Source organism: Scyliorhinus torazame, chromosome 8 (genome assembly GCF_047496885.1).
Source record: "Scyliorhinus torazame isolate Kashiwa2021f chromosome 8, sScyTor2.1, whole genome shotgun sequence".
NCBI lineage: Eukaryota > Metazoa > Chordata > Chondrichthyes > Carcharhiniformes > Scyliorhinidae > Scyliorhinus > Scyliorhinus torazame.
In genome coordinates, this window is record NC_092714.1 from 47,527,643 (window position 1) to 47,551,632 (window position 23,990).

A 23,990-nucleotide genomic window follows, 5' to 3' on the forward strand; every position below is an offset into this window, starting at 1 on the left:
CATACAGTGAAATAAGTTGCAATAAGAAGGCTTCTCCACTTACATCCATGAGTCATTTTTCTTACAGCAAGGGGCAGAGAGTAAACTTGAACCTTCCACACATGTTCTGTACATGCTTTGCAGTCTCTCAAAACCAACTCACCTCTGACATTCAATGGAATTACCATTGTTGAATTTCCCACCACCAACATCCTGCAGTCGATACCATTGATCAGAAGCTGAAGCCAGCCATATAAATACTGTGACTACAAAGGGGAGGTCAGAAGCTGGGAATTCTGCAGCATGTAATTCACTTCCTGACTCCCCAAAGCCTGTCCTCCTTTAAGGCACAAGGCAGGAGTGTGATGGAATACTCTCCACTTGTCTGGATGAGTATAGCTCCAACAAACATTCAAGAAGCTAAACACCACCCAGGAAAAAGTAGTCTGTGTAACTGGCAGCCCATTCATCACCTTAAACATTCACTCCCTCCACCACCGATGCACAACAGAGTGGAAGCACCATGAAGAAGATGCACTGCAGCAACTCATCAAAGCTCATTTGACAGTACCGTTCAACTCTACAACCTCTTCCACCTAGAAGGGCAAGGGCAGCAGATGGATGGGAACACCACGAACTGCACGTTCATCCCCAAGCCACACGCTATCCTGACTTGAAATTATTTTATTGTTCTTTCACTGTCGCTGGGTCTCCCTCCCTAACAGCACTATAGGTGTACCTACGCCACATGGACTGCAGCAGTTCAAGAAGGCAGCTCGCCATCACCGTCTCGGGGACAACTAGGGATAGGAAATAAATGCTGGCCTAGCCAGTCTTATCCACATCCTGTGAATGAATACATTAAAAAAAATCTCTAACCACTAGCAATCTAAGTTAATAGAGTCACAGATGCAGTGACTTATTAACAGGATATTTTATTTGTCAGGGAAGGGGAAATAAAGTGGCTTAGTTACTTTGCCCCAGTGCATGTACACATCCTGTTAGGCTGTCAAGAGAGTAGTAGCTCAGATCATTCCACTCCCTAAGCTGAAGGAAACGGAATGGTAACAAATAGCTCCCATAGGAAAATATAGGAAAGTGAGGGTAATTGTGAAATAAAATCAAACTAAGTCAATTTGAGTTTTATTAATTGAGTGTATTATACTTGGCTCCAACTATTAATGAGCTACAGTTCTATTTGAGATATATTTTTGGAATAATTACAACATCAATATGTTTTTCATTTGAAGTCTATCATGTTTGAAAACACTGTAAATAGTACAATGATTGTGACTTCTTGTATATATGCTATACCCAGAGAATTTTTCCCAGTCAGTATAATGAGAGAGTTCTCAACAAGTAACAGAAATGGTGTTCCAGGAAATAGGAATTGGAGGTATTATTCTTTTTTAGATGCCATGCCAGAAGACAATTTGACCAGACTGGTCGACTTGTCCTCTCATATTTTTCTCAGGGGAATTGCCCCAATTTTCTTAATACAGGCATTCCATTATATGTGGAACCTACAGTGAATTCTAATTAGAATTTTTTCATGCTTTAGATGGGAAATATAACAGTGCTACAACTGGTTATTATAGCCACAGGGCTGTTTAATTCATCCTTGCAGCTCTGATGAGTTCAGATCTTCCTTTGCCAAGCCCACAGGGGCAGAACCTCAAATCAGCAGCATGTTCTTAGTAAGTGTGAGGAATAATAAACAGAACTGCCATCTCTTTGCTTTTGGTTCAATATTGGGAAAAAGGTTGGATATTGAAGAATAGATCAGTGTTAGTGGGAATGAGTTTTCAATTTGAAGATTTATTTTTTAAGTAACTTTTGGACAGCACATTTGTTAAGTTGTAAGTTCCTCTTATATTCGAGGGTTATTATTATTTTACAATAATAATCTGCAATTATATAGTGCTGTCAGCAAAGATAAGCATTCCAAGTCACTTCAGAGAAGCATATTCAGCCAAGAACTCTGATCTTTATGATGGAGAGGAAAGAAGATCAGCAGTTCAACTTGGGCAGCACGGTGAGACAATGGTTAGCACTGCTGCCTATGGCACTGAGGACAAGGGTTCGAATCCCGGCCCTGGGTCACTGTCCGTTTCACCCCCACAACCCAAAAATATGCAGGGTAGGCGGATTAGTCACACTAATTTGCCCCTTAATTGGGAAAAAAAAAATTGGGTACTCAAAATAGGACATCAAGGTTGTGATCTGTCACCAAGAACTCGTCACAATGGTTGGGGAAAGGGGTGGAATTTGAGTCGATTAATGTGGGGGGGAGGTGGCTTTGGTCTTCCAACATTTTTCTGGAGCAAATTGCAGGTCATTTAAGAGTGCAAGTTGGACAAGCAGACTGACAACACCAAGGGCAGTGAAGGGACAAAGAAGGGAAGTGGACATCATCAGTGTACATGTCGAGTTTTTGGGATGGTTTCACCAAGGGGTACCATATAGATGAGGCGTCCAAGGATCGATTCTTGTGAGACTTCAGAGGTAACAATAAGGGCAGCTGTTCTCTCTTTGAGGGAAGCTGTTCACTCTTGAAGAGAAGCTATTGCTGGAGATGCTCTGGCTATGATTGGATGGTAAGAATGGAACCAAGTGAGAGCAAACAGGAATGGAAACCTGACTCGAGAGACTGAAACATGGAGTTGCAGGAAAGAAGGACATGAATTTGGAAGGTGACCACGTGCTGAAGGACTTTGGAAAGAAGATGAGATGGCAGTAGTTTAGCCCGGACAGAGGAAGGGATTTATGACCATTTGAAAGGAAGGGGGACAGCTGATAGTGCTGATGGATAGCTAAAATAATTATGCCGCACATATGATCACATCTATGGACTTGAGTAAGAAAAGATGGGGACCATACTAAGCAAAATGCGATAGGAATATAGGCTTTAAAAGGGCAAGAGTACCGAAGACATAGCTTAACACAACTCAGAAAGCCAGGCAGCGAAGGATAGAATCGGAGCTTAATCTTTATGCGTTTAAGAGCTTTTTATTTAAGAGATAGCCAGTTATAGTCTACCTCTAACCACCAACATCATTTTCAATTTGTTCTACTTTACATAGATATGAACACAGGTGAGCCCACCAAATGAGTACAAACAATTAAACTTCCAGTGAATGTACAGTTAACTGAGTTGAGGGAATGACTGAGAAAATCAGTGGCAACAGAAGTAATGTGTTGAAAGAAGGAGCAAAGATCAGGCAGTTGGGAGTTTGAAAGCATCTTTTATAGTGATAGAGGTTGGATTTTGTTTAATAGTGGTCAAGTGAGTATGTCAGCATCTATTGTGCTACCTCCATCTCAGGCTCTGTGCTCTTCAAGTGTCTTTTGTTCTGGTTGACGAGAGCGTGGTAGAGGAGTCAGACACTGTGCCCTTTGCTACTCATCTAACCAATCTGGTGGCATGAAACTCTTTTTGATGAAAGAGTAAAGGAGAGAAAAAAAACTTCTTATTGTAACACCAAACACTGATTTACGTTAACTAAAGAGAATTTGCTGGCAGCATCTGTAGGGAGAGAAAAGAGCTAACGTTTCGAGTCCAGATGACCCTTTAACAAAGTTCCGGGACAATTACCTTCCCTCCATCTTTTCATTGAGAACTGTTGGCACGACATTGGGTGTTAATTTTTCTGCCCCCCCTCACCCATTCCAACCTCTCTCCTTCTGAACTTTCTGCTCTTCACTCCGTCAGGTCCAACACTGACTTTGTCATCAAACCTGCCGACAAAGGGGATGCTGTTGTCGTCTGGCGCACTGACCTTTACCTCGCAGAGGCTGAGCGCCAACTCTCAGATACTTCCTCCTACCTCCCACTGGACCATGACCAGACCACTGAACAACAAGCCATTATCTCCAACACCGTGAGTGACCCCATTTCCTCCGGATGCCTTCCCCCTACGGCTTCCAACCTCAAAGTCTCCCAACCCCGGACAGCCCACTTTTACCTACTTCCCAAAATCCACAAGAAGGACTGTCCCGGCAGGCCCATTGTGTCAGCATGCTCCTGCCCCACCAAATTTATCTCCCATCTTGACTCCATCCAGCTTTGCCAAAGGGTCATCCGGACTTGAAGCGTTAGCTCTTTTGTCTCCCTACAGATGCTGCCAGACCTGCTGAGATTTTCCAGCATTTTCTCTTTGGTTTCAGATTCCAGCATCCGCAGTAATTTGCTTTTATCTACTGATCCACGTTATTCAGGAAGAGGCTCTAATCCCATCACTATTGATTGAAAACTGAGTGGGTTTCAAATATCTATCTTTACTCCCTTTAGATACACCTAAGGAGATGGATGAAGATCCACCTCAGCATAACATCAAGAGAAAAACAAAGAAGGGAGATAAAACTGCACAGTCTGTCACAGTGAACAAACGTAAAAAGGTGATGAAAGATGCTTGATAAATAAGTCTTGTGTGTATTGGATTATTTAATAGCGTTAAGCCTTCTTTGCTAATTGTTTATTCTCTAGTTGTCGGGAAGGGAGATCTGACACTGGGTGCAGTGGAAGCCACTTTATTAGGACCTTCCTAGCATCAGAATATTCATTTTACACAATCCTTCCCATCAAGCCAAAGCCCAATTTGCCCAAACTGTATTTCCTGAAAATGCCCCAATCATTAACCAATCTTCAGTACCAAGCTTGCAGGAGGTGGTTAATAATAAGATTCAATGTTAAATCAAATTGGCCAGTAAATGCAAATTATCCGTGAATAACATGGAGGCATGTGATCCAACACTACCATCAGAATCCTAACTATGAAGATCTTCATCCTCTGAACCAACAATAGTGGATTACATGGGGAGCAGAAGAAAGGGAAATAATAAAAATGGCCTCAAAGGAAGGCCCATAAATTGGATCACACTGTGCCCATTTCCAAGTGTAAAACAAGCACCTAGGTGGTGGAGAGCCAGAAAAATGTGTTTGCCAAATCAGTAAATGTTTCTATTCATCCAAGGTATATGCGCAAAAAGGGCATTAGGCCTTTGGCCCAGCAAATAGAAGGCCAAGCACCGATATATAGCCCCCTTTCCAAAATCCGATTGCACATGCCTGCAGCACATGCCATGTATGCTTTGGACAGCTTCTTTGGACACAGAGCAACCAATCCAGCAGCCCTCAATGGGAATGTAGCAGAAAAGTATGTTTAAACTTTTCTACTTATTGTTGAGCCGGGGAAAGCCCCAAATTGTCCTAATGAAATTGGCTGGTAGACCAGATTGCCTTGGTCGTGCCAACCAGTTTGTTAGGTGCACGCAGCACGTGGTGCGATGTGATGTGTTGCTCCAATTCAGGTAGGCTGGAGAATTTGAACCTGAAAAATAACAAAAACCCACATAAGGGGATTACACTCCTTAATGAGAAGTGTTACATGACAATTAAAAAGTTATATCAAACAGGAAACTATGCAGTTAGTGAATTCAGCACTCCTCTCATTATGACACATTAGAGTACTTGGTTAAATATGTATATATGATTTTTAAAAAAAATTTAGAGTTCCCAATTCTTTTTTTTCCAATTAAGGGGCAATTTAGCGTGGCCAATTCACCGACCTTGCATATCTTTTTGGGTTGTTGGGATGCGACCCACACAGACATTGGGCAAATGTGCAAACTCCACTTGGACAATGACCCGGGGCCGGGATCAAACCCATGTCCTCGGCGCTGTGAGGCAGCAGTGCTAATCACTTTGCCACCGTGCCGCCCAGTATATATAAATTTTGGAAGGTTTAATTTCTTTCACATGGTGTTTGCACATTCTCCCCGTGTCTGCGTGGATCTCACCCCCATGACCCAAAGATGTGCAGGGTAGGTAGATTGGCCAGACTAAATTGCCCCATAATTGGAATTTAAAAAAATAATTATTTTGACGTATGCAATCATGATGCATTGCCTTTCTTGCCAATGTTTGTTTATTATTGGGATAGTTGCATTATTTTGTAAAATTCAGGACTACAAATTAAAAATGGATTACAGTAGAAAGTAAGTAAAGTCGTCATCGTCCCAGATGACCGACCATAGGCTGCTTTCCCCTGAGAGGGGGAGAGCTGACCGTTGGTGATTTAACCTGAGGATCACCACACCTCAGGCGAGGGGCAAGGTTGAGAAGGTGGAGCCTTCATGAATAATCTCAGCTGGTACAGGAATTGAACCCACACTGTTGATCTCGCTCCGCATCACAAACCAGCCATCCAGCCAACTGAGCTAAACAGGCATATTACATCAACCGACATAATATATCAATCTAGTTTGTCTCTATACAGCTGCAAACTAATATTTAATATGGTGGTAACGTATTGCCTGTGCAAACGATCCCATGACTACATGGGGTTCCGGCTAAAGTTTCTGATGGTATTATTGTGACTTACTTCCAGTGGCAGCTGTTGGGATCATGGGCAGGTTCCCTGTGCCCTGATTTTCTTTATTAACAAGGTGGGGGAGGGGATTGGGGAAGTGTGTGGGGACCTCCAAACCAGCACATAATTTTATTAAAGTTGAGATAATTTTCAAATATATGACAGCGTATGCATCCATTCTGCTAACTGTTTCAGCGAGTTATGCCATTTTGACGTTCAGAGGCATGACCCACTAACAGCACTCGCATGAATCCCTGCCTTGTGTAGGCAATGCTGACAGTCTAATCTTTATATTTATTTGTACTCTCCAGCAAACCGAATGTTTCATAGAGACAGAAGTGGAGGAAAATCCTGGAGCAAGTCCACTAAAGAAGAAGAGGCGAAGAAAGGTAACTGCCTCTAAGCAGAACAAAATGATGAAGAAAATTGAGTCAAGGCACATATTTATAGATGGAATAAGGTTCCCTGATAGCCGTCTCCAACTTACGCAATCCTCACCTCACCTAACCCCTAATATCTCAGCTACCCTACCTGTCAGCCATGATTGCCATTGTTTTGACTCCTTTTTGTTGGGTGCTATTTCTTTCCATTCAACTTTACATTATCATGATTACAATCAAAAGATCCACCTATGCCATCCTCCATCCACTGCCCTATCTGTTATTTTCTGTCTCGCTCAGTTCCTCAAATATGCCATTGTTCCCAGGTGCCCTACCAACTCTCAAAGCTCATTGTATGAATTCCTTCCTTGCTCACAGCGTCAAAACCAAAACCATACCGATCAAGTCATCAATTGCACCTTACAAGACTGTGATCAAGATGTGTTAGTCCTGTTTGAATTCCTTTGTACTGCTTTAGACAGTCAACCACACCATTCTCTTCCATTACCGTTCTTCTGTTTCCCAGCTCCATGGGACTGCTCGTATATGGTTCAACTTCTATCTGCCCAGGTGCAGCCCGTACAATTCCTTAGCCACTCATTTTTTTTTTTTTAATATATTTTATTCAAGATTTTTTGGCCAAACATAACAGTACATAGTTTTTCCTTTAAACAACAATAAAGCAATATAAATAGCAGTGGCCAGTTTTAAACAAATAAATAAATAATATATAAACAGAAACAAAAACAAAACTAAATGGCAACTGCCTTGTCAAAAATAGTTACTCTCCAAAAATACAATCCAACAGTCCAATGTACATTACCTATAACAAATGTCTATACATATACAGTAACATCCCTGAGAGCCCGCCCAGATCCTCCCCCCCCCCCTCCCCCCTGGGTTGCTGCTGTTGTCTTCTTTCTTTTTCATTCCCTCTATCGTTCAGTGAGGTAGTTGACGAACGGTTGCCACCGCCTGGTGAACCCTTGAGCCGAACCCCCTAATACGAACTTGATCCGTTCTAACTTTATAAACCCTGCCATGTCGTTTATCCAGGTCTCCACGCCCGGGGGTTTGGCTTCCTTCCACATAAGCAATATCCTTCGCCGGGCTACTACGGATGCAAAGGCCAAAACATCAGCCTCTCTCACCTCCTGTACTCCCGGCTCTTCTGCTACCCCGAATATAGCCAACCCCCAGCTCGGCTCGACCCGGACCCCCACCACCTTCAAAAGCACCTTCGCCACCCCCACCCAGAACCCCTGTAGTGCCGGACATGACCAGAACATGTGGGTGTGATTCGCTGGGCTTCTCGAGCATCTCCCACACCTATCCTCTACCCCGAAAAATTTACTGAGCCGTGCTCCAGTCAAATGCGCCCTGTGTAGAACCTTGAATTGTATCAGGCTTAGCCTGGCACACGAGGACGACGAGTTTACCCTACGTAGGGCATCAGCCCACAGCCCCTCCTCAATCTCCTCCCCCAGCTCTTCTTCCCATTTCCCTTTCAGCTCATCTACCATGATCTTCCCTTCGTCCCTCATTTCCCTGTATATGTCCGACACCCTACCATCCCCCACCCATGTCTCTGAGATCACTCTATCCTGCACCTCCTGCGCCGGGAGCTGCGGGAATTCCCTCACCTGTTGCCTCGCAAAAGCCCTCAGTTGCATATACCGAAATGCATTCCCTTGGGGCAACCCATATTTTTCCGTCAGCGCTCCCAGACTCGCAAACGTCCCATCTACGAACAGATCTTTCAATTGTACTACCCCAGCTCTTTGCCATGCTCCAAATCCCCCATCCATTCTCCCCGGAACAAACCTATGGTTGTTTCTTATCGGGGACCGCACCGAGGCTCCCGTCCTTCCCCTATGCCGTCTCCACTGCCCCCAAATTTTTAATGTTGCCACCACCACCGGGCTTGTGGTGTATTTCTTCGGTGAGAACGGCAACGGTGCCGTCACCATTGCTTGTAGGCTGGTCCCCTTGCAGGAAGCCCTCTCCAATCTCTTCCACGCCGCTCCCTCCCCTTCTCCCATCCACTTACACACCATTGAAATATTGGCGGCGCAGTAATACTCGTTTAGCCTCGGTAGTGCCAGTCCTCCCCTATCCCTACTACGCTGCAAGAACCCCCTCCTCACTCTCGGGGTCTTCCCGGCCCACACAAAACTCATAATACTTTTCTCGATTCTCTTAAAAAAAGCCTTTGTGACCATCACCGGGAGGCACTGAAACACAAAGAGGAATCCCGGGAGAACCACCATTTTACCCGCCTGCACCCTACCTGCCAGTGACAGGGACACCATGTCCCATCTCTTGAAGTCCTCCTCCATCTGTTCCACCAATCGTGTTAAATTAAGCCTGTGTAAGGTACCCCAATTCTTGGCTATCTGAATCCCCAAGTACCGGAAGTCTCTTGTTACCTTCCTCAGCGGTAAATCCTCTATTTCCCTGCTCTGCTCCCCCAGATGCACCACAAACAACTCACTTTTCCCCATGTTCAATTTATACCCCGAAAAATCCCCAAACTCCCCAAGTATCCGCATTATCTCTGGCATCCCCTCCACCGGGTCCGCCACATATAACAACAAATCATCCGCGTACAAAGATACCCGGTGTTCTTCTCCTCCCCTAAACACTCCCCTCCACTTCCTGGAACCCCTCAGTGCTATGGCCAGGGGCTCAATTGCCAGTGCAAACAATAACAGAGACAGGGGACACCCCTGCCTCGTCCCTCTGTAAAGCCGGAAATAATCAGACCCCCGTCCATTCGTAACCACACTCGCCATCGGTGCCCTATACAGCAACTGTACCCATCTGATATACCCATCTCCAAAGCCAAATCTCCTCAGCACCTCCCACAGATAATCCCACTCCACTCTATCAAATGCTTTCTCGGCATCCATCGCCACCACTATCTCCGCTTCCCCCTCTGGCGGGGGCATCATCATTACCCCTAGCAACCTCCGTATGTTCGTGTTCAGTTGTCTCCCCTTCACAAACACAGTTTGGTCCTCATGAACCACCCCCGGGACACTGTCCTCTATCCTCGTCGCCATTACCTTGGCCAGAATCTTAGCATCCACGTTTAAAAGGGAAATGGGCCTATAGGACCCGCATTGCAGCAGGTCTTTTTTCTTCTTTAGGAGGAGCGATATCGTTGCCTCTGACATAGTCGGAGGCAGCTGCCCCCTTTCCCTAGCCTCATTAAAAGTTCTCGTCAGGAGCGGGGCCAACAAGTCCATATACTTCCTATAAAATTCCACCGGGAATCCGTCTGGTCCCGGGGCCATCCCCGCCTGCATGCTCCCAGTCCCTTTCACTACCTCCTCCATCTCAATCTGTGCTCCCAGTCCCGCCCTCTCCTGCTCCTCCACCTTAGGGAATTCCAGCTGATCCAGAAAGCACATCATTCTCTCCTTCCCTTCCGGGGGCTGAGCTTTATATAATCTTTCGTAGAATGCCTTGAACACTACATTCACTCTTCCGCTCCCCGCTCCATCTTTCCCTCCTCATCTCTCACCCCCCTATCTCCCTCGCTGCTCCCCTCTTCCTCAGTTGGTGGGCCAGCAACCGGCTCGCCTTCTCCCCATATTCGTACTGTACACCCTGTGCCTTCCTCCATTGTGCCTCTACATTACCCGTAGTCAACAAGTCAAATTCTACATGTAGCCTTTACCTTTCCCTGTACAGTCCCTCCTCCGGTGCCTCCGCATATTGTCTGTCCACCCTCAAAAGTTCTTTCAGCAACCGCTCCCTTTCCCTACCCTCCTGCTTTCCTTTATGTGCCCTGATAGATATCAGCTCCCCTCTAACTACTGCCTTCAACGCCTCCCAGACCAACGCCGGCCCGTTCAGCCCTCTCACAGTCCACGTGATCAGCCGTGTTGGGGGGCTCTTTACACCCCCCCCCCCTTGTCGACTAGCCATCCCCTTTTTTAATCCAGCTCCTCACCTGGTTCCCACGTAGCCGTATCTCCCCCCGACGGCGCCCCCCGCCTCGACCACCCCACCCCGTACCAGCTCCCCCTTCTCCCCAGCAGCAGCAACCCAGTTAACCCCCCCCCCCCCCCCGCTAGATCCCTATCTAGCGTAATTGCACCCCCCATGTTGCTCGCAGAAGTCAGCAAACTCTGGCTGACCTCGGCTTCCCCCCGTGACCTCGGCCCCCACTGTGCGAGGCCCCCTCCTTCCTGCTTCTCTGTTCCCGCCATGATTACCATAGCGCGGGAACAAAGCCCGCGTTTCCCACTTGGCCCCACCCCTAATGGCCGGCGCCCACATTTCCTCATCCTCTCCCCCCCCCCCCTCCCCCACATCATGGGGAAGAGAGAAAAGTTACAGGGTCGCAAGATTAACAACTTGAGAGATCATCCCTTCCCCCTTTTTCCCCCCCTTCACCCCACGTAATCACCCCACCACTTTGTTCCAAACGTTCTTTTTCTGGCCCGCCTATTCCAGCTTCTCCTCCACAATAAATGTCCACGCCTCTTCTGCCGTCTCAAAGTAGTGGTGCTTCCCTTGGTGTGTGACCCACAGTCTTGCCGGCTGCAACATTCCAAATTTGACCTTCCTTTTGTGAAGCACCGCCTTGGCCCGATTAAAACTTGCCCTCCTTCTCGCCACCTCCGCACTCCAATCTTGATATACGCGGATCACCGCGTTCTCCCACCTACTGCTCCGAGTTTTCTTCGCCCACCTGAGGACCATCTCTCTGTCATTATATCGGAGAAATCTCACCACTATGGCGCGAGGAATTTCTCCAGCCCTCTGTCTTCGCGTCATAACTCGATAAGCTCCCTCCACCTCCAACGGGCCCGTTGGGGCCTCCGATCCCATTAACGAGTGAAGCATCGTGCTCACATATGCCCCGACGTCCGCCCCTTCTGCACCTTCGGGAAGACCAAGAATCCTTAAATTCTTCCTCCTCGCATTATTCTCCAGCACCTCCAGTCTTTCCACACACCTTTTGTGTTGTGCCTCGTGCATCTCTGTCTTCACCACCAGGCCCTGTATTTCGTCCTCATTTTCAGCGGCCTTTGCCTTCACGACCCGAAGCTCCTGCTCCTGGGTCTTTTACTCCTCCTTTAGCCCTTCAATCACCTGTAATATCGGAGCCAGCAGCTCTTTCTTCATCTCCTTTTTAAGTTCTTCCACACAGCGCCGCAGGAACTCTTGTTGGTCAGGGCCCCATACTAGACGGCCACCTTCCGACGCCATCTTGCTTTGTGCTTGCCTTCCTTGCCGCTGCTCTAGAGGATCCTCCGCAATCCGGCCACTTTCCTCTCCTTTTTCCATCCGTGTCCAGGGGGGATTCCCTTCTGGTTTACCGCACAGTGTTTTTAGCCGTTAAAATTGCCGTTGGGGCTCCTATCAAGAGCCCAAAAGTCCGTTCCACCGGGAGCTGCCGAAACGTGCGACTCAGCTGGTCATCGCCGCACCGGAAGTCCCCCTTAGCCACTCATATAGTCACCTTTGAAGCCCGAGAGGATGATCATTGCCCCCTCCTCTTCCTTGTCCAAATGCTGTATCTCAATGACGTAATCTGAAGGCATGGAGCTTTGTTCCCCATCAATACTGAAAACAGCCAACTTTACTTTCCAATAATTGCACAGACTTCAAGACGACTTCCCTGCTGTCCGACTGTCTGCCCATAATTTTTTTGGCTCCTGCTATAAACCCGTTCACTTGCTACTGAATCTATTGTCTTTCCAAAATATCCATCCTCGCAAGTGTGCAGGTTTCTCACTCTTTGTATCTGGCCCTGGTGCTACAGCAGAGTGAGCTGACTGTAGTGGTTTTCCCCAATAATTAAACAATTAGAGAATTCCAAGCTGAGTATCTTCATGGATCTGCCCAGCCATGAATTCAGTAACTCCTTTTAAATGAGGGCAGGGAAGCCCAAAGCGACTTTGTGAATTATAATCATCTCTATGTCAGGCAAATACTACAATAATTTTGATGCCAAACTAGTGATTTCAAAATTATCATTATATTGGGTGTATGTCTTTTTATTTTGCTCCAAAGTGTCTGCTCTAAACTTGTCAATCTGTTTTATTTGTAAATGTAGAAGATTTCTGATATTCTAGTGAGCTCTACTCCAAAACCTGCTGTCCCTGCTGATTTGCAGAATATGATTGCCCACCACTTCAAAAATGAACGGTCAGCGATAGAACTCGAGGAACTAACACTGCCAGGTATGGAATACATTTCCTCAAATATACCAAAAAGTCACACTCAGTGAGGATTACAGTATTACTTCCCTTAAAAACGGGATTTTATAATTTTTAGGCTAGCTCGGACATATTTGAAATAAAAACAGAAAATGATGGACTTTCTCCAGAACTGTAGACTCTTCTGTAGAAGGGTCATTTTGATTTGAAACATTGGGTGCAACCTAACGATAAGACATAACCTCTCCTCGGTGAGGTTATCGAAGATCCCGGAAACTGGTTAGATCTAGCGTCAGCAGGGACTCTGCAAGGATCCAATTCGCAGCGTCTCGCGAGTCGTAACTGTCGGGAATCCAGGACGAGGCCTCTCGCAGGACCTACTGGCTGCGTCCCGTCTCGATTCCAGCAGGACGCGGCCAGTAAATCACACCCATAAACTCTAGTCCTCTGCACAGACGCTGCCAGAGCTGCGTTTATCCAGCATTATCTGTTTTTATTTCAGATTTCCAGCGTCTGCAGTATTTTGCCCTTATTTAGAATGCTCTGTGAATGCTTGACAATTTCAACCACAGGAAATATGGAATATCATTTGATAGATTATTGAGATATGAATATAATTTAAATACAAAACATTGACCCTTTAATGTAATGTTTCCAATCAGTTTCTGCAACAAGAAGAAAATACATATATATTTTGACAGTCATTGGGTTTAATTTTTATTTCAGATTCTTGTTTTCTTCAGAGCAATGACCTCACGCATACCCTGTCCTCCTACCTGAAGCAAGGTAAGTGGCTCACACACACACACCGCTATACATCAATACAAGGTATACACAAGCTGCATCTGAAGAAAGACAATTTTTTTACACATCCAACTGGTTTACTATGTCCTTCAGGAAAGGAAACTTCTCGCTCTGTTTGGTCAGACTTGCATGTGACAGAAGTCCCACATAATTCATACCTTCAACACAGCCAGGTTTGGCAATAAATACTGCCACCCATATCCCAAGAATAAATTTAAAAATGTACCCAAACAAAGGCTAGATTCTTTGGTTGCTTGAAATCTGAAATGGGAATGGAAAATATTGGAATTACTCAGCAGGTCAGGCAGCATCTGTGGAGAGGGAAATAGGGTCAGCATTTCAGGTTGACGTCTTTGTGTCAGAAAAATATCCAGTCAACCGTACAGGTGAAACATTCAAAATAACTCATAATTGACCCTGGCACACACTTAATATTATTACAGACAATATCCTACTACTAAATTGTCTCAAATACCATTTAAAAAAATAATAAATTTAGAGTACCCAATTCATTTTTCCAATTAAGGGGCAATTTAGCGTGGCCAATCCACCTAACCTGCACATCTTTGGGTTGTGGGGCCAAAACCCACGCAAACACGGGGAGAATGTGCATACTCCACACAGACAGTGACCCAGAGCCAGGATTGAACCTGGAACCTCGGTGCCATGAGGCATCAGTGCTAACCACTGCGCTACCGTGCTGCCATCTCATTATAATGGTATCACACTGCCAATTGCTGGCTTGTTGTGGTGACACCGCCTTTCAATCCTTACTATGAACTACTCTCGGCCCATGCCGAGGCATAGCACATACTTATGTCAGTTTTGATGGAACAGATAATTAGCCCGCTTTCAGAGGCTATTAGCTTGGTAGGGCACCACTCTGCATCAAGCATGGCTGAACAGGACGCCCTCCTGCTCTTACTGCCTGGCCGTAGGCATATTGGAAGGATTAACGTTATGAACACATCTTCCATTGTCATCAAGTCCTGGGGTGGGACTTGAACCTGCAGCTTCTGGCTCAGAGTCAAGGACGCTACCTACTGTGACGCAAGACCTCCTGTACTAAGAACAATTTACCAGTTCTGCCTGTTTATCTGGATAATAAAGCTTTTCTATAGTTATGGCGTGTTTATCATAGAATTTACAGTGCAGAAGGAGGCCATTCGGCCCATCGAGTCTGCACTGGCTCTTGGAAAGAGCACCCTACCCAAGGTCAACACCTCCACCCTATCCCCATAGCCCAGTAACCCCACCCAACACTAAGGACAATTTTGGACACTTAAGGGCAATTTATCATGGCCAATCCAGCTAACCTGCACATCTTTGGACTGTGGGAGGAAACTGGAGCACCCGGAGGAAACCCACGCACACACTGGAAGGATGTGCAGGCTCCGCACAGACAGTGACCCAAGCCGGAATCGAACCTGGGTTTTGGAACCAGAGTCAGGTGTGTAACAAAAATCCAGCTACTTCACCATGTGTGAAATGAAGAATCACTTTACCACAATTAATGATCACATTTAGGCTGGGATTTTTCACCGCCCCTCCCCCCTATTCCACGGCGGCATTTCCCGCGGTGAATGTGGTGAGCCATTGGCTGCTAGCAGGAGCTTCTGTCCCGCTGAAGCCTATGGGCTTTTGCGTGGCTTATCTGCTCTGCTGTTGGGGAACCCGTCATGCGGGGTCGACTTTAGTGGAACTGGAAGATCCCGTCAGTGGAATGAGCTGGAAAATCACACCATAGATTTTTTTGCACACATCGCTCAACTATTACTTTGAATATTACGTTCGAGCTGTCAGACTACATTCCATTATCCCTGTACATATTAGCTGGAACCTATTTCGCACAGATAAAGGAATATCAAAAGGTGCACTTCAACATTCTGTCAAGGAAAAGCAGATTCATGTGTCATGTGAAAAGTGTCAGTAAAACTCAAGTTCCCAGCTCTGATCTAATCCTGGCTGCACAAAAGCCAAGACATGCAAAAACCCTTGCACAACTCTCAAGATCATGTCAGCTGCAGTATTATTTCAGCCGAGTGCAAAGCCACATTTAAAAGGTCCATACCACGCGATTCCCTGGAAAGTTTTAAAAGTCAGTTCTGGGATTATTTATTGTTGGGCCAAAGCAGTGTCCTCCCAATGTTGACTCTGTGAGGGAACAGAACACCAAGCAGGTATCAAAAAACCTATTGTTTCTTTGCTTGATGTCAACCTTCATTTTAATAAAGGTTGCAGTTGTGGTACAGTGGTCTTGGATCAGCTGCATCACAGGCACAACCCTAATTTGGCAGATTTGGACCAATTTGCAGTCATTTTATATTGGTGACGCAACATTGGTTTACTACCGGCTTCACAGAAATAAGAAAGCCTTCACAGAGCCATTTCCATGTTTAATGTTGCCCAGTTTCAGTTTGAGGTTGCATTTTGTGGAATTTGAAGTTAGAGAGTAAAATTATGGGCTTGTGGAGAATAATGAAGAGTGCTCTTTCCAAGGGCTGGTACAGACACGGTGGGCCGAATGGCCTCCTTCTGCACTGTGAATTTTATGATTCTAATAATGTTTTCAAAAAATTGAATCTGAATCTTTATCTCTCACTTTTTAATATGGCTCAATCCTGACCTTTTCTTAAATTTAGTATTGGTATGACAAACAAAATGCCAATTAAAATCTTATGGAGATTTATTTATTTCTCTGCACTGCACTATATGTATGCAGACCTACCACGTGACAGAAACATGCAGCTAGTTTGAACACTACAAAAGCCACTTTTAGTATGTTTAAATGGTAAATATCTTATCAGATTTTTATCAAAGGCCAAAGGGCCCCCTCCTTTCAGGGTCCCCTTCAGGCTCCAACCCCTGTCAGTGCCAATCTGCTCCCTGCACCCTGGCAGTGCCAGAGCACTGTCCAGCCATGTCCCTAATCACCCAGGTGCTACAAAGGCCTCTGAGCCCACTCCCGGCATGGTCATCATGCCTACAAAGAGAATTCAACAGTGGCTGTGAGAGGGTCCTCAGTGATGAACTCTTTGCACTTCAGTGTCTATGTCGTGCTAGCTGCTTCTATGGTGGAAAAGTTCCTCCAGTACAGGTATGCTGTTCAGGCATCAGAGGTTTAAAACAATCCAGTCTAAAAAATGATCTCAGACCGCACACCTGCTCTTTTTAGGAAGCACCTCAGAGTAGAAAAAATCACTGTGATAAAAGGGACTCAGACAGGGCACCTGCTCAAATGAGGAAGCACTTCAGAGTTAATGAACTGTAAAGTGCTATAAGAACAAACAAAGCTAATTGCTCCTTTGGGTTGGCCATCAGCTGTCAATCAAAGGCTTGTAAAAGTCCACAGAGTGTGAAATTCAATGTAAACAACCAAGTGCAAAGGGAAAACTTCAAACCTAGTGAAATGCTTATCCAAGAAACAAGCTGCAGCATGGCTCTGTCCTGTGAGAGGTTTTAAGGACAGACAAGCTGCAGCTGTGCTTTGCCCTGTTATGGAGTGATCAACATGAAAGAATGCAGGCTTTAAGGCTTCACAGACCCAAAGTGACCCTGATCCCAGGGAAAACCCCTACCCTGGCCCCCTCCAGCTTAGCCCTTGCCCCCCCCAATGCCCAGTTTCCTTGAAGGACCTCCCGGATGGCATCTTGCCAGCGGATGCTGTGCCTTTGTGCTCCCTGGAGGTAAGTGGAGAGGGATACTCACCTCCACGCTCCCCTTCAGTGTCCATAGCGCCTGGTTTTAAGAACCTGTAGTGATTTGTGCCCGGGGGATGTGGGAGCATGCTGGGAGGTTGGTGCATTTGACTTTAATCTCATTAATGAGATTAAAATGAATGCAAGTTAGCTGTGATCTGGGGCGGGATTCTCCGCCCCCCCCCCCCGGCCGGGTCGGAGAATCGCCGGGGGGGGGGCGGCGTGAATCCCGCCCCCACTGGCTGCTGAATTCTCCGGCGCCGGGGATTTGGCGGGGGTGGGAATCGCTCCGGATGGCCCCTCCGGCGATTCTCCGGCCCGCGATGGGCCGAGTGGCCGTCCGTTTTAGGCCGGTCCCGTCGGCGTAAATTACAACAGGTATTTACCGGTGGGATCTGGCTCCACGGGCGGCCTCCGAGGTCCTCGGGGGGGCGCGGGGAGATCTGGCCCTGGGAAGGTGCCCCTATGGTGGCATGGCCCGCGATCGGGGTCCACCGATCCGCGGGCAGGCCTGTGACGTGGGGCACTCTATTCCTCCGCGTCAGCCGGTGTAACAGTCCACGATGGCTGGCGCGGGGAAGAACCCCCCCTGCGCATGCGCTGGGTTGCGCCAGCACATGCTGGCGCTCCCGCGCATGCGCCAACTCGCGCTGGCCAGCGGAGGCCCTTTGGTGCCGGTTGGCGTGGCGCAAACCACTCTGGCGCCGGCCTAGCCCCTGAAGGTGCGGAGTATTCCGCACCTTCAGGGCGGCCCGACGCCTGGGTGGTTCACGCCACTCCTTTGCGCCGTTGTTGCCCGCCCCTTCGGTTCGCGGAGAATCCCGCCCCAGTTTCTTGCTCTTTTTGGGTGAGAACCTGATCACACCAGCTGGAGCAGGCTGGGAGAATCAGACACTGTTTTGCGCCTGATGCAAATCCCGGCGGGATTCTCCGACCGTTCACGGCGGCGGGACTTTCCAGTCTAGCTGCAGTGAATGGGAGATTTGACTGAGCTGGCAGCGGTAACGGGGCGGATTTGCAATCGAGAATACTGGCACTATTTCAGGGCTCTCCCGCAATTCTCCCGACATAGCGGCAGTTGTGCCGGGCGCAACACAGCCAGCAACTCGTTGAATTTAATACCCAAGGTGTTAAATAATTTTAGCATTTTTTTGATTTTCTTTGTTTATTTTAAATTTTTGAAATAGTTTTGCACTTGAGTTAAGAGGTATTTATTCTGAATTTAACAAGCTTTTGACAAGTTTGAATTTTCTTTCCATATAGTATAGATTTAATAAACATAACAAATGCCTTCTATTTAAAATGCTTGTTCAAAGGGTGTCTGTTTGTCTACAGTTTGTCCAAAATGGGTGAAGTTGTGTAAGAACCACACCAAGAACAATTCGGTGCTGATGTTGATACTCTGCAGCTCTGCTCTCCGAGCCCTTGAAATGATCAGGTAAAGGAAGGACTTTCATGACCGTCGGACATCCATAGTACCTCTCAGCCAACTAATTTTGTTTTCTCAAGTGCGGTTAACAGGGTCCAAATGTAATGGCTTTTTAGTCAGTTTTGGTCTTGTTTAGTGGAATAAAACTTGGTCCAGTCACAAAGAGAACAGTCTCCTCCATCTCAAATAGTGTCAGGGATATTTAATGTTCACTAAATAGGAAACTGTGGCCTCAGTTTAATGTCTCCTCCAAAAGGGGCCATCTCCCACAACGCAACACTCCTCGGTACTGCACGGAAATGCCTGTCTAAAACCCATATTAAAGTCCTGGAGTGAAGTTTGAGCCCACAGCCTTTTGACTCAGAGGCAGTCTTGCTACTGCTGAGTGAAGCTTTTCCAATACTACACCCGCTAACATTTCTTACATTTTCTCTTATTTATTAATGAGATGTGGACATTGCTGGTTAGGCCAGCATGTATTGCCCACCCCTAACTGCCATTGAGAAGGTGGTGGTGAGCTGCCTTCTTGAAAGGTTGCAGTCCATGTGGTGTAGGTACACCCGCAGTGCTGTTAGGAAGAGAGTTCCAGGATTTTGACCCAGCGACAGTGAAGGAACGGCGATATATTTCCAAGCCAGCATATATTTCTCTGCTGCCCTTGTCCATCTAGACAAGGTAGTGGAAGGTGCTGCCTAAGGAGCCTTGCTGAGTTCCTGCAGTGCATCTTGTAAATATTATACACTGCTAATACTGTTGTTGGTGGTGGAGAGAGTGAATGTTTGTGGAAGGGGTGCCACTCATGCGGGCTGCTTTGTCCTGGATGGTATCGAGCTACTCGTGTTGTTGGAGCTGCACTTGCCCAGGAAAATGGAGAGCATTCCATCACACTGTTGACTTGTGCCTTGTAGATAGTGGACAGGCTTTGAGGGGTCAGGAGGTGAGTTACCCGCCTTAGAATTCCTGACTTCTGACTTACTCTTGTAGTCACTGTCATAATATCCACTCATGTATATAATGAGATGCAGACAGGCAGTGATTGACACACAAGATGACCAGTAAGCACACAACACAGTGCAGCCAATCACCACACAGGACACTATCACTATAAAGCCAGGGGGCACTAGGTTTCCCGCTCTCTCGGGACCCAGCCACTGAGACAGTCAGAGTCCGCGAGCTAGCAAGTGCAAACACCATGCGGTAGCTAGTAAGTCTGGTCAGGCTACTAAAAGGTCTCCAGTCAGTTCAGTATAGTGTTGACCCACAGCTGAATATGCATATCAGTTCTATCGTTGAATAAAACAGTGTTGGATCTTCTCCAGTGTTAGATGTCTGTTTCTAGCTTCCCTGCATCGAGTGCAGTCCACATCGAACCTACCTGCCTAACACATCATGGTACCAGAGTGATACTGATCTTGACGGACCTACCTCGAGTGAGTCAACATTGACCAGCAAGCAGCCATCCGGTGAAATGGAAAACATCCAGCCTCCTCCGCAGCTCCGCATCTCCGGCAACCTCGGCGCCAATTGGAAAATCTTCAAGCAAAAGTTCCTCTTGTACATCGATGCCTCCGACCTCGAAGCAGCATCGGATGCCAGGAAGATCGCGCTATTTCTCTCCACCGCAGGGGACCACGCCATCCACATCTACAACTCCCTTACGTTTGCTGACGGCGAAGATGAAACAAAATTCAAAACAGTCCTGCTGAAGTTTGACAGCCACTGCGACATTGAGGTACGTTTTCCAGCAGAGGTTTCAGGGTAAGGATGAACCTTTTAGTCCTTCGTGACCCATCTCCGCATCCTAGCGCAGTCATGTAACTATGACTCGACGGCTGATTCCATGATCCAGGATCAGATTATTTTCGGGGTCCACTCCGACTCCCTTCGGCAGCAGCTCCTGAAAGTCAAACAGTTGACCCTCTCTGTCGCTATCGAGACGTGCGTTGTCCATGAGCATGCTAAGAATCGTTACTCCCACATCAGGGCGGCAGAAACTGCAAAGCTGGCCTCTCACGAGGCGGAATGGGTGCAGGCCATTACACAAATGCAGGGCCTGAGCATCGAGGAGAGTGGCCGTTTCACCCGCTTTTCCCAGGTCCCTGCGCATGTGCGCCACGACCGAGTGGACGACGAGCCCGAGAACCCGACTGCGCAGGTGCGTACGTCGACCGACCGCACTACGCATGCGCGATGGCGCACGGAACGCGCTGGCGTCAGCCTCATGACGTGTCCGAATTGTGGCTCCGCCTATTTAAAGCGGCAATGTCCGGCAACAGGACGCCGGTGTCTACAGTGTGGCAAGCTTGGCCACTATGCAGCCCTTTGCAGATCTGCTCCACCGCTCAGAAGCCAGCGATCCCAGCTGCAGCGCAGAAGTGTCCGCTCAATACAACAAGGCATGCCAGATTCCAATCCCGACAGCCCAACAGACCCTGATGCTGAGTGCCTCAAGTCCCCATACCAGGTGGGCATCATAACTCCGCATGCGCTGCCTTCCACCACAACGGCGAAATGCCTCTCAATCCTCAGTGTGGATCCCGAGGACGAGTGGTGTGCTGTCCTCACAGTTAACAAGGCTAGCATCCGATTTAAACTGGACACCGGCTCATCAGCGAACCTCATCTCAAAATCCGATCTCGACACCATCCGCGCCAGACCAAGCATTCTTCCACCAGCCTGCCAGCTCCTTGACTACAATGGCAATGCCATAGGTGCCAGTGGCTCCTGTCAACTAGGGGTATCCAAAAAGGCGATCAAGGCAACACTGCGGTTTGAAATCGTCGGGCCTGACAGAGCGTCCCTGCTCGGTGCTCGAGCCTGCAAGCTCCTGAACCTGGTTCAGTGAGTCCACACCATGCCATCATCACCGGCGACGGCCGCGCCTGATAGAAACTTGCAAGCCGACATAGATGACATTATCACGCAGTACCACAGCGTATTCGATGGAATGGGCACGCTCCCATACCGATATAAAATCCTGCTCAAGCTGAATGCCACCCCTGTAATTCATGCACCATGCCGGGTGCCGGCATCCCTCAAGGATTGTCTGAAGAAGCAATTACACGGACCTCCAGGACCAGGGCATCATATCGAAGGTCACAGAGCCAACAGACTGGGTCAGCTCCATGGTCTGCGTAAAGAAGCCGTCAGGGGAGGTTCGCATTTGCATTGACCCTAAGGATCTAAACCGCAACATCATGCGGGAGCATTACCCAATACCAAAACATGAAGAGTTCACCAGTGAGATGGCTCATGCCAAATTCTTTACTAAGCTGGACGCCTCCAAGGGTTTTTGGCAAATACAGCTGGACGTGTCCAGTCGCAAGCTGTGCACGTTCAACACCCCGTTCAGTCGCTACTGCTACAACCGAATGCCTTTTGGGATCATATCTGCCTCCGAAGTATTTCACCGCATCATAGAGCAGATGATGGAGGGCATCGAGGCGGTGCGAGTATACGTTGACGATGTAATTATCTGGTCCACAACGCCCCAGAAACACATCGCTCGCCTCAAGAAGGTACTCCAGAGAATTCATGAACATGGTCTCCAGCTCAACAGGGCCAAGTGCTCATTTGGTCAATCGGATATTAAGTTCCTGGGTGACTACATCTCGCAGCAGGGCGTGCGGCCAGATGCCGACAAGGTCTCAGCGATCAACGCCATGAAGACCCGGAGAACAAGAAGGCGATCCTCCGCTTCCTCGGGATGGTCAACTTCCTCGGGAAATTCATTCCCAATATGGCATTCCACACCACCGCCCTCCGCCATCTAGTCAAGAAGTCAACGGAATTCCAGTGGCTGCCCACGCATGAAGAGGAATGGCGTGAGCTGAAAGCAAAGCTCACCACAGCCCCGGTTCTAGCGTTCTTCGACCTAACCAAGGAAACCAAGATATCGACTGATGCAAGCCAGGACAGCATTGGGGCGGTGCTCCTTCAGCGAGATGACTCCTCGTCCTGGGCTCCAGTGGCGTATGCCTCCAGGGCCATGATGCCCACTGAGCAACGGTACGCTCAGATTGAGAAGGAGTGTCTGGGCCTCCTGACAGGGATAGTCAAGTTTACAGCCTGCCAAAATTCACGGTAGAAATGAACCACAGGCCTCTAGTCCATATAATCCAGAAGGATTTAAATGACATGACACCTCGGTTACAGCGAATTCTTCTTAAGCTATGCCGCTACGACTTCAAACTTGTCTACACGCCAGGCAAAGAGCTGATCGTTGCAGATGCCCTATCCAGGTCCATCACCACACCGTGTGAACAAAGTGACTTCATCTGTCACATAGAAGCGCAAGTGCAGTTGTGTGCCACCAACCTTCCGGCCTCTGATGAACGGGTGGTCCAAATTCGTGAGGAGATGGCCAAGGATCCTCTGCTGCAGCATGTGATGCAGCACCTTACCAATGGCTGGCAGAAGGGACAATGTCCCCAGTTCTATAATGTACGGTGGTGGAGGGAATCCTTCTGAAACTCGACAGGATCGTAATTCCTCAGAGTATGCAGGCTATGGTGCTGGGCCAACTCCATGAAGGTCACCTTGGGTTCGAGAAATGCCGACGCAGAGCTCGGGAGGCGGTCTATTGGCCGGGCATCAGCCAGGACATTGCCGACACAGTCCTCAACTGCCCTACATGTCAGAAGTTTCAACCAGCTCAACCAAAGGAAACGCTGCAACAGCACAAGATCGTGACCTCTCCGTGGTCCAAAGTAGGTGTAGACCTTTTCCACGCCAAGGGGCGTGACTACGTACTCCTGGTCGACTACTTCTCCAGTTACCCAGAAGTGGTGAAACTGTCCGACCTCACGCCGAAGGCGGTAATCAAAGCCTGCAAAGAAACGTTCGCCAGGCATGGGATTCCGCTCACGGTAATGAGCGATAACGGTCCTTGCTTTTACAGCCAGGAATGGTCTGATTTTGCACAGTCCTACAACTTCCGTCACGTAACCTCCAGTCCCCACCACCCGCAGTCAAACGGGAATGCCAAGAAAGGGGTCCATATTGTAAAAGTGGTTGCTGTGCAAAGCTGCAAGCTCAGGCTCCGACCTCAACCTGGCGATGCTGGCATACAGGGCAACCCCACTGTCCACTGGGTTGTCTCTAGCGCATGAATCGCACTCTGAGGACCACAGTTCCAGCCATCCATGTTC

At 47.8% G+C, this 23,990-nt stretch overlaps 1 protein-coding gene across 17 annotated transcripts in view; it reads left to right on the forward strand.

Annotated features, from left to right (window-relative positions):
• Positions 1-23,990, forward strand: part of cmss1 (cms1 ribosomal small subunit homolog) — a 544,867-nt gene that overhangs the window by 500,296 nt on the left and 20,581 nt on the right. For all 17 annotated transcript variants that reach the window (XM_072513512.1, XM_072513514.1, XM_072513506.1 and 14 more), the window contains 5 exons: positions 4,271-4,377; positions 6,662-6,739; positions 12,807-12,933; positions 13,636-13,695; positions 18,747-18,849. In XM_072513512.1, coding sequence (XP_072369613.1) covers positions 4,271-4,377; positions 6,662-6,739; positions 12,807-12,933; positions 13,636-13,695; positions 18,747-18,849 — 475 coding nt within the window. The remainder of the gene's footprint in view (positions 1-4,270; positions 4,378-6,661; positions 6,740-12,806; positions 12,934-13,635; positions 13,696-18,746; positions 18,850-23,990) is intronic.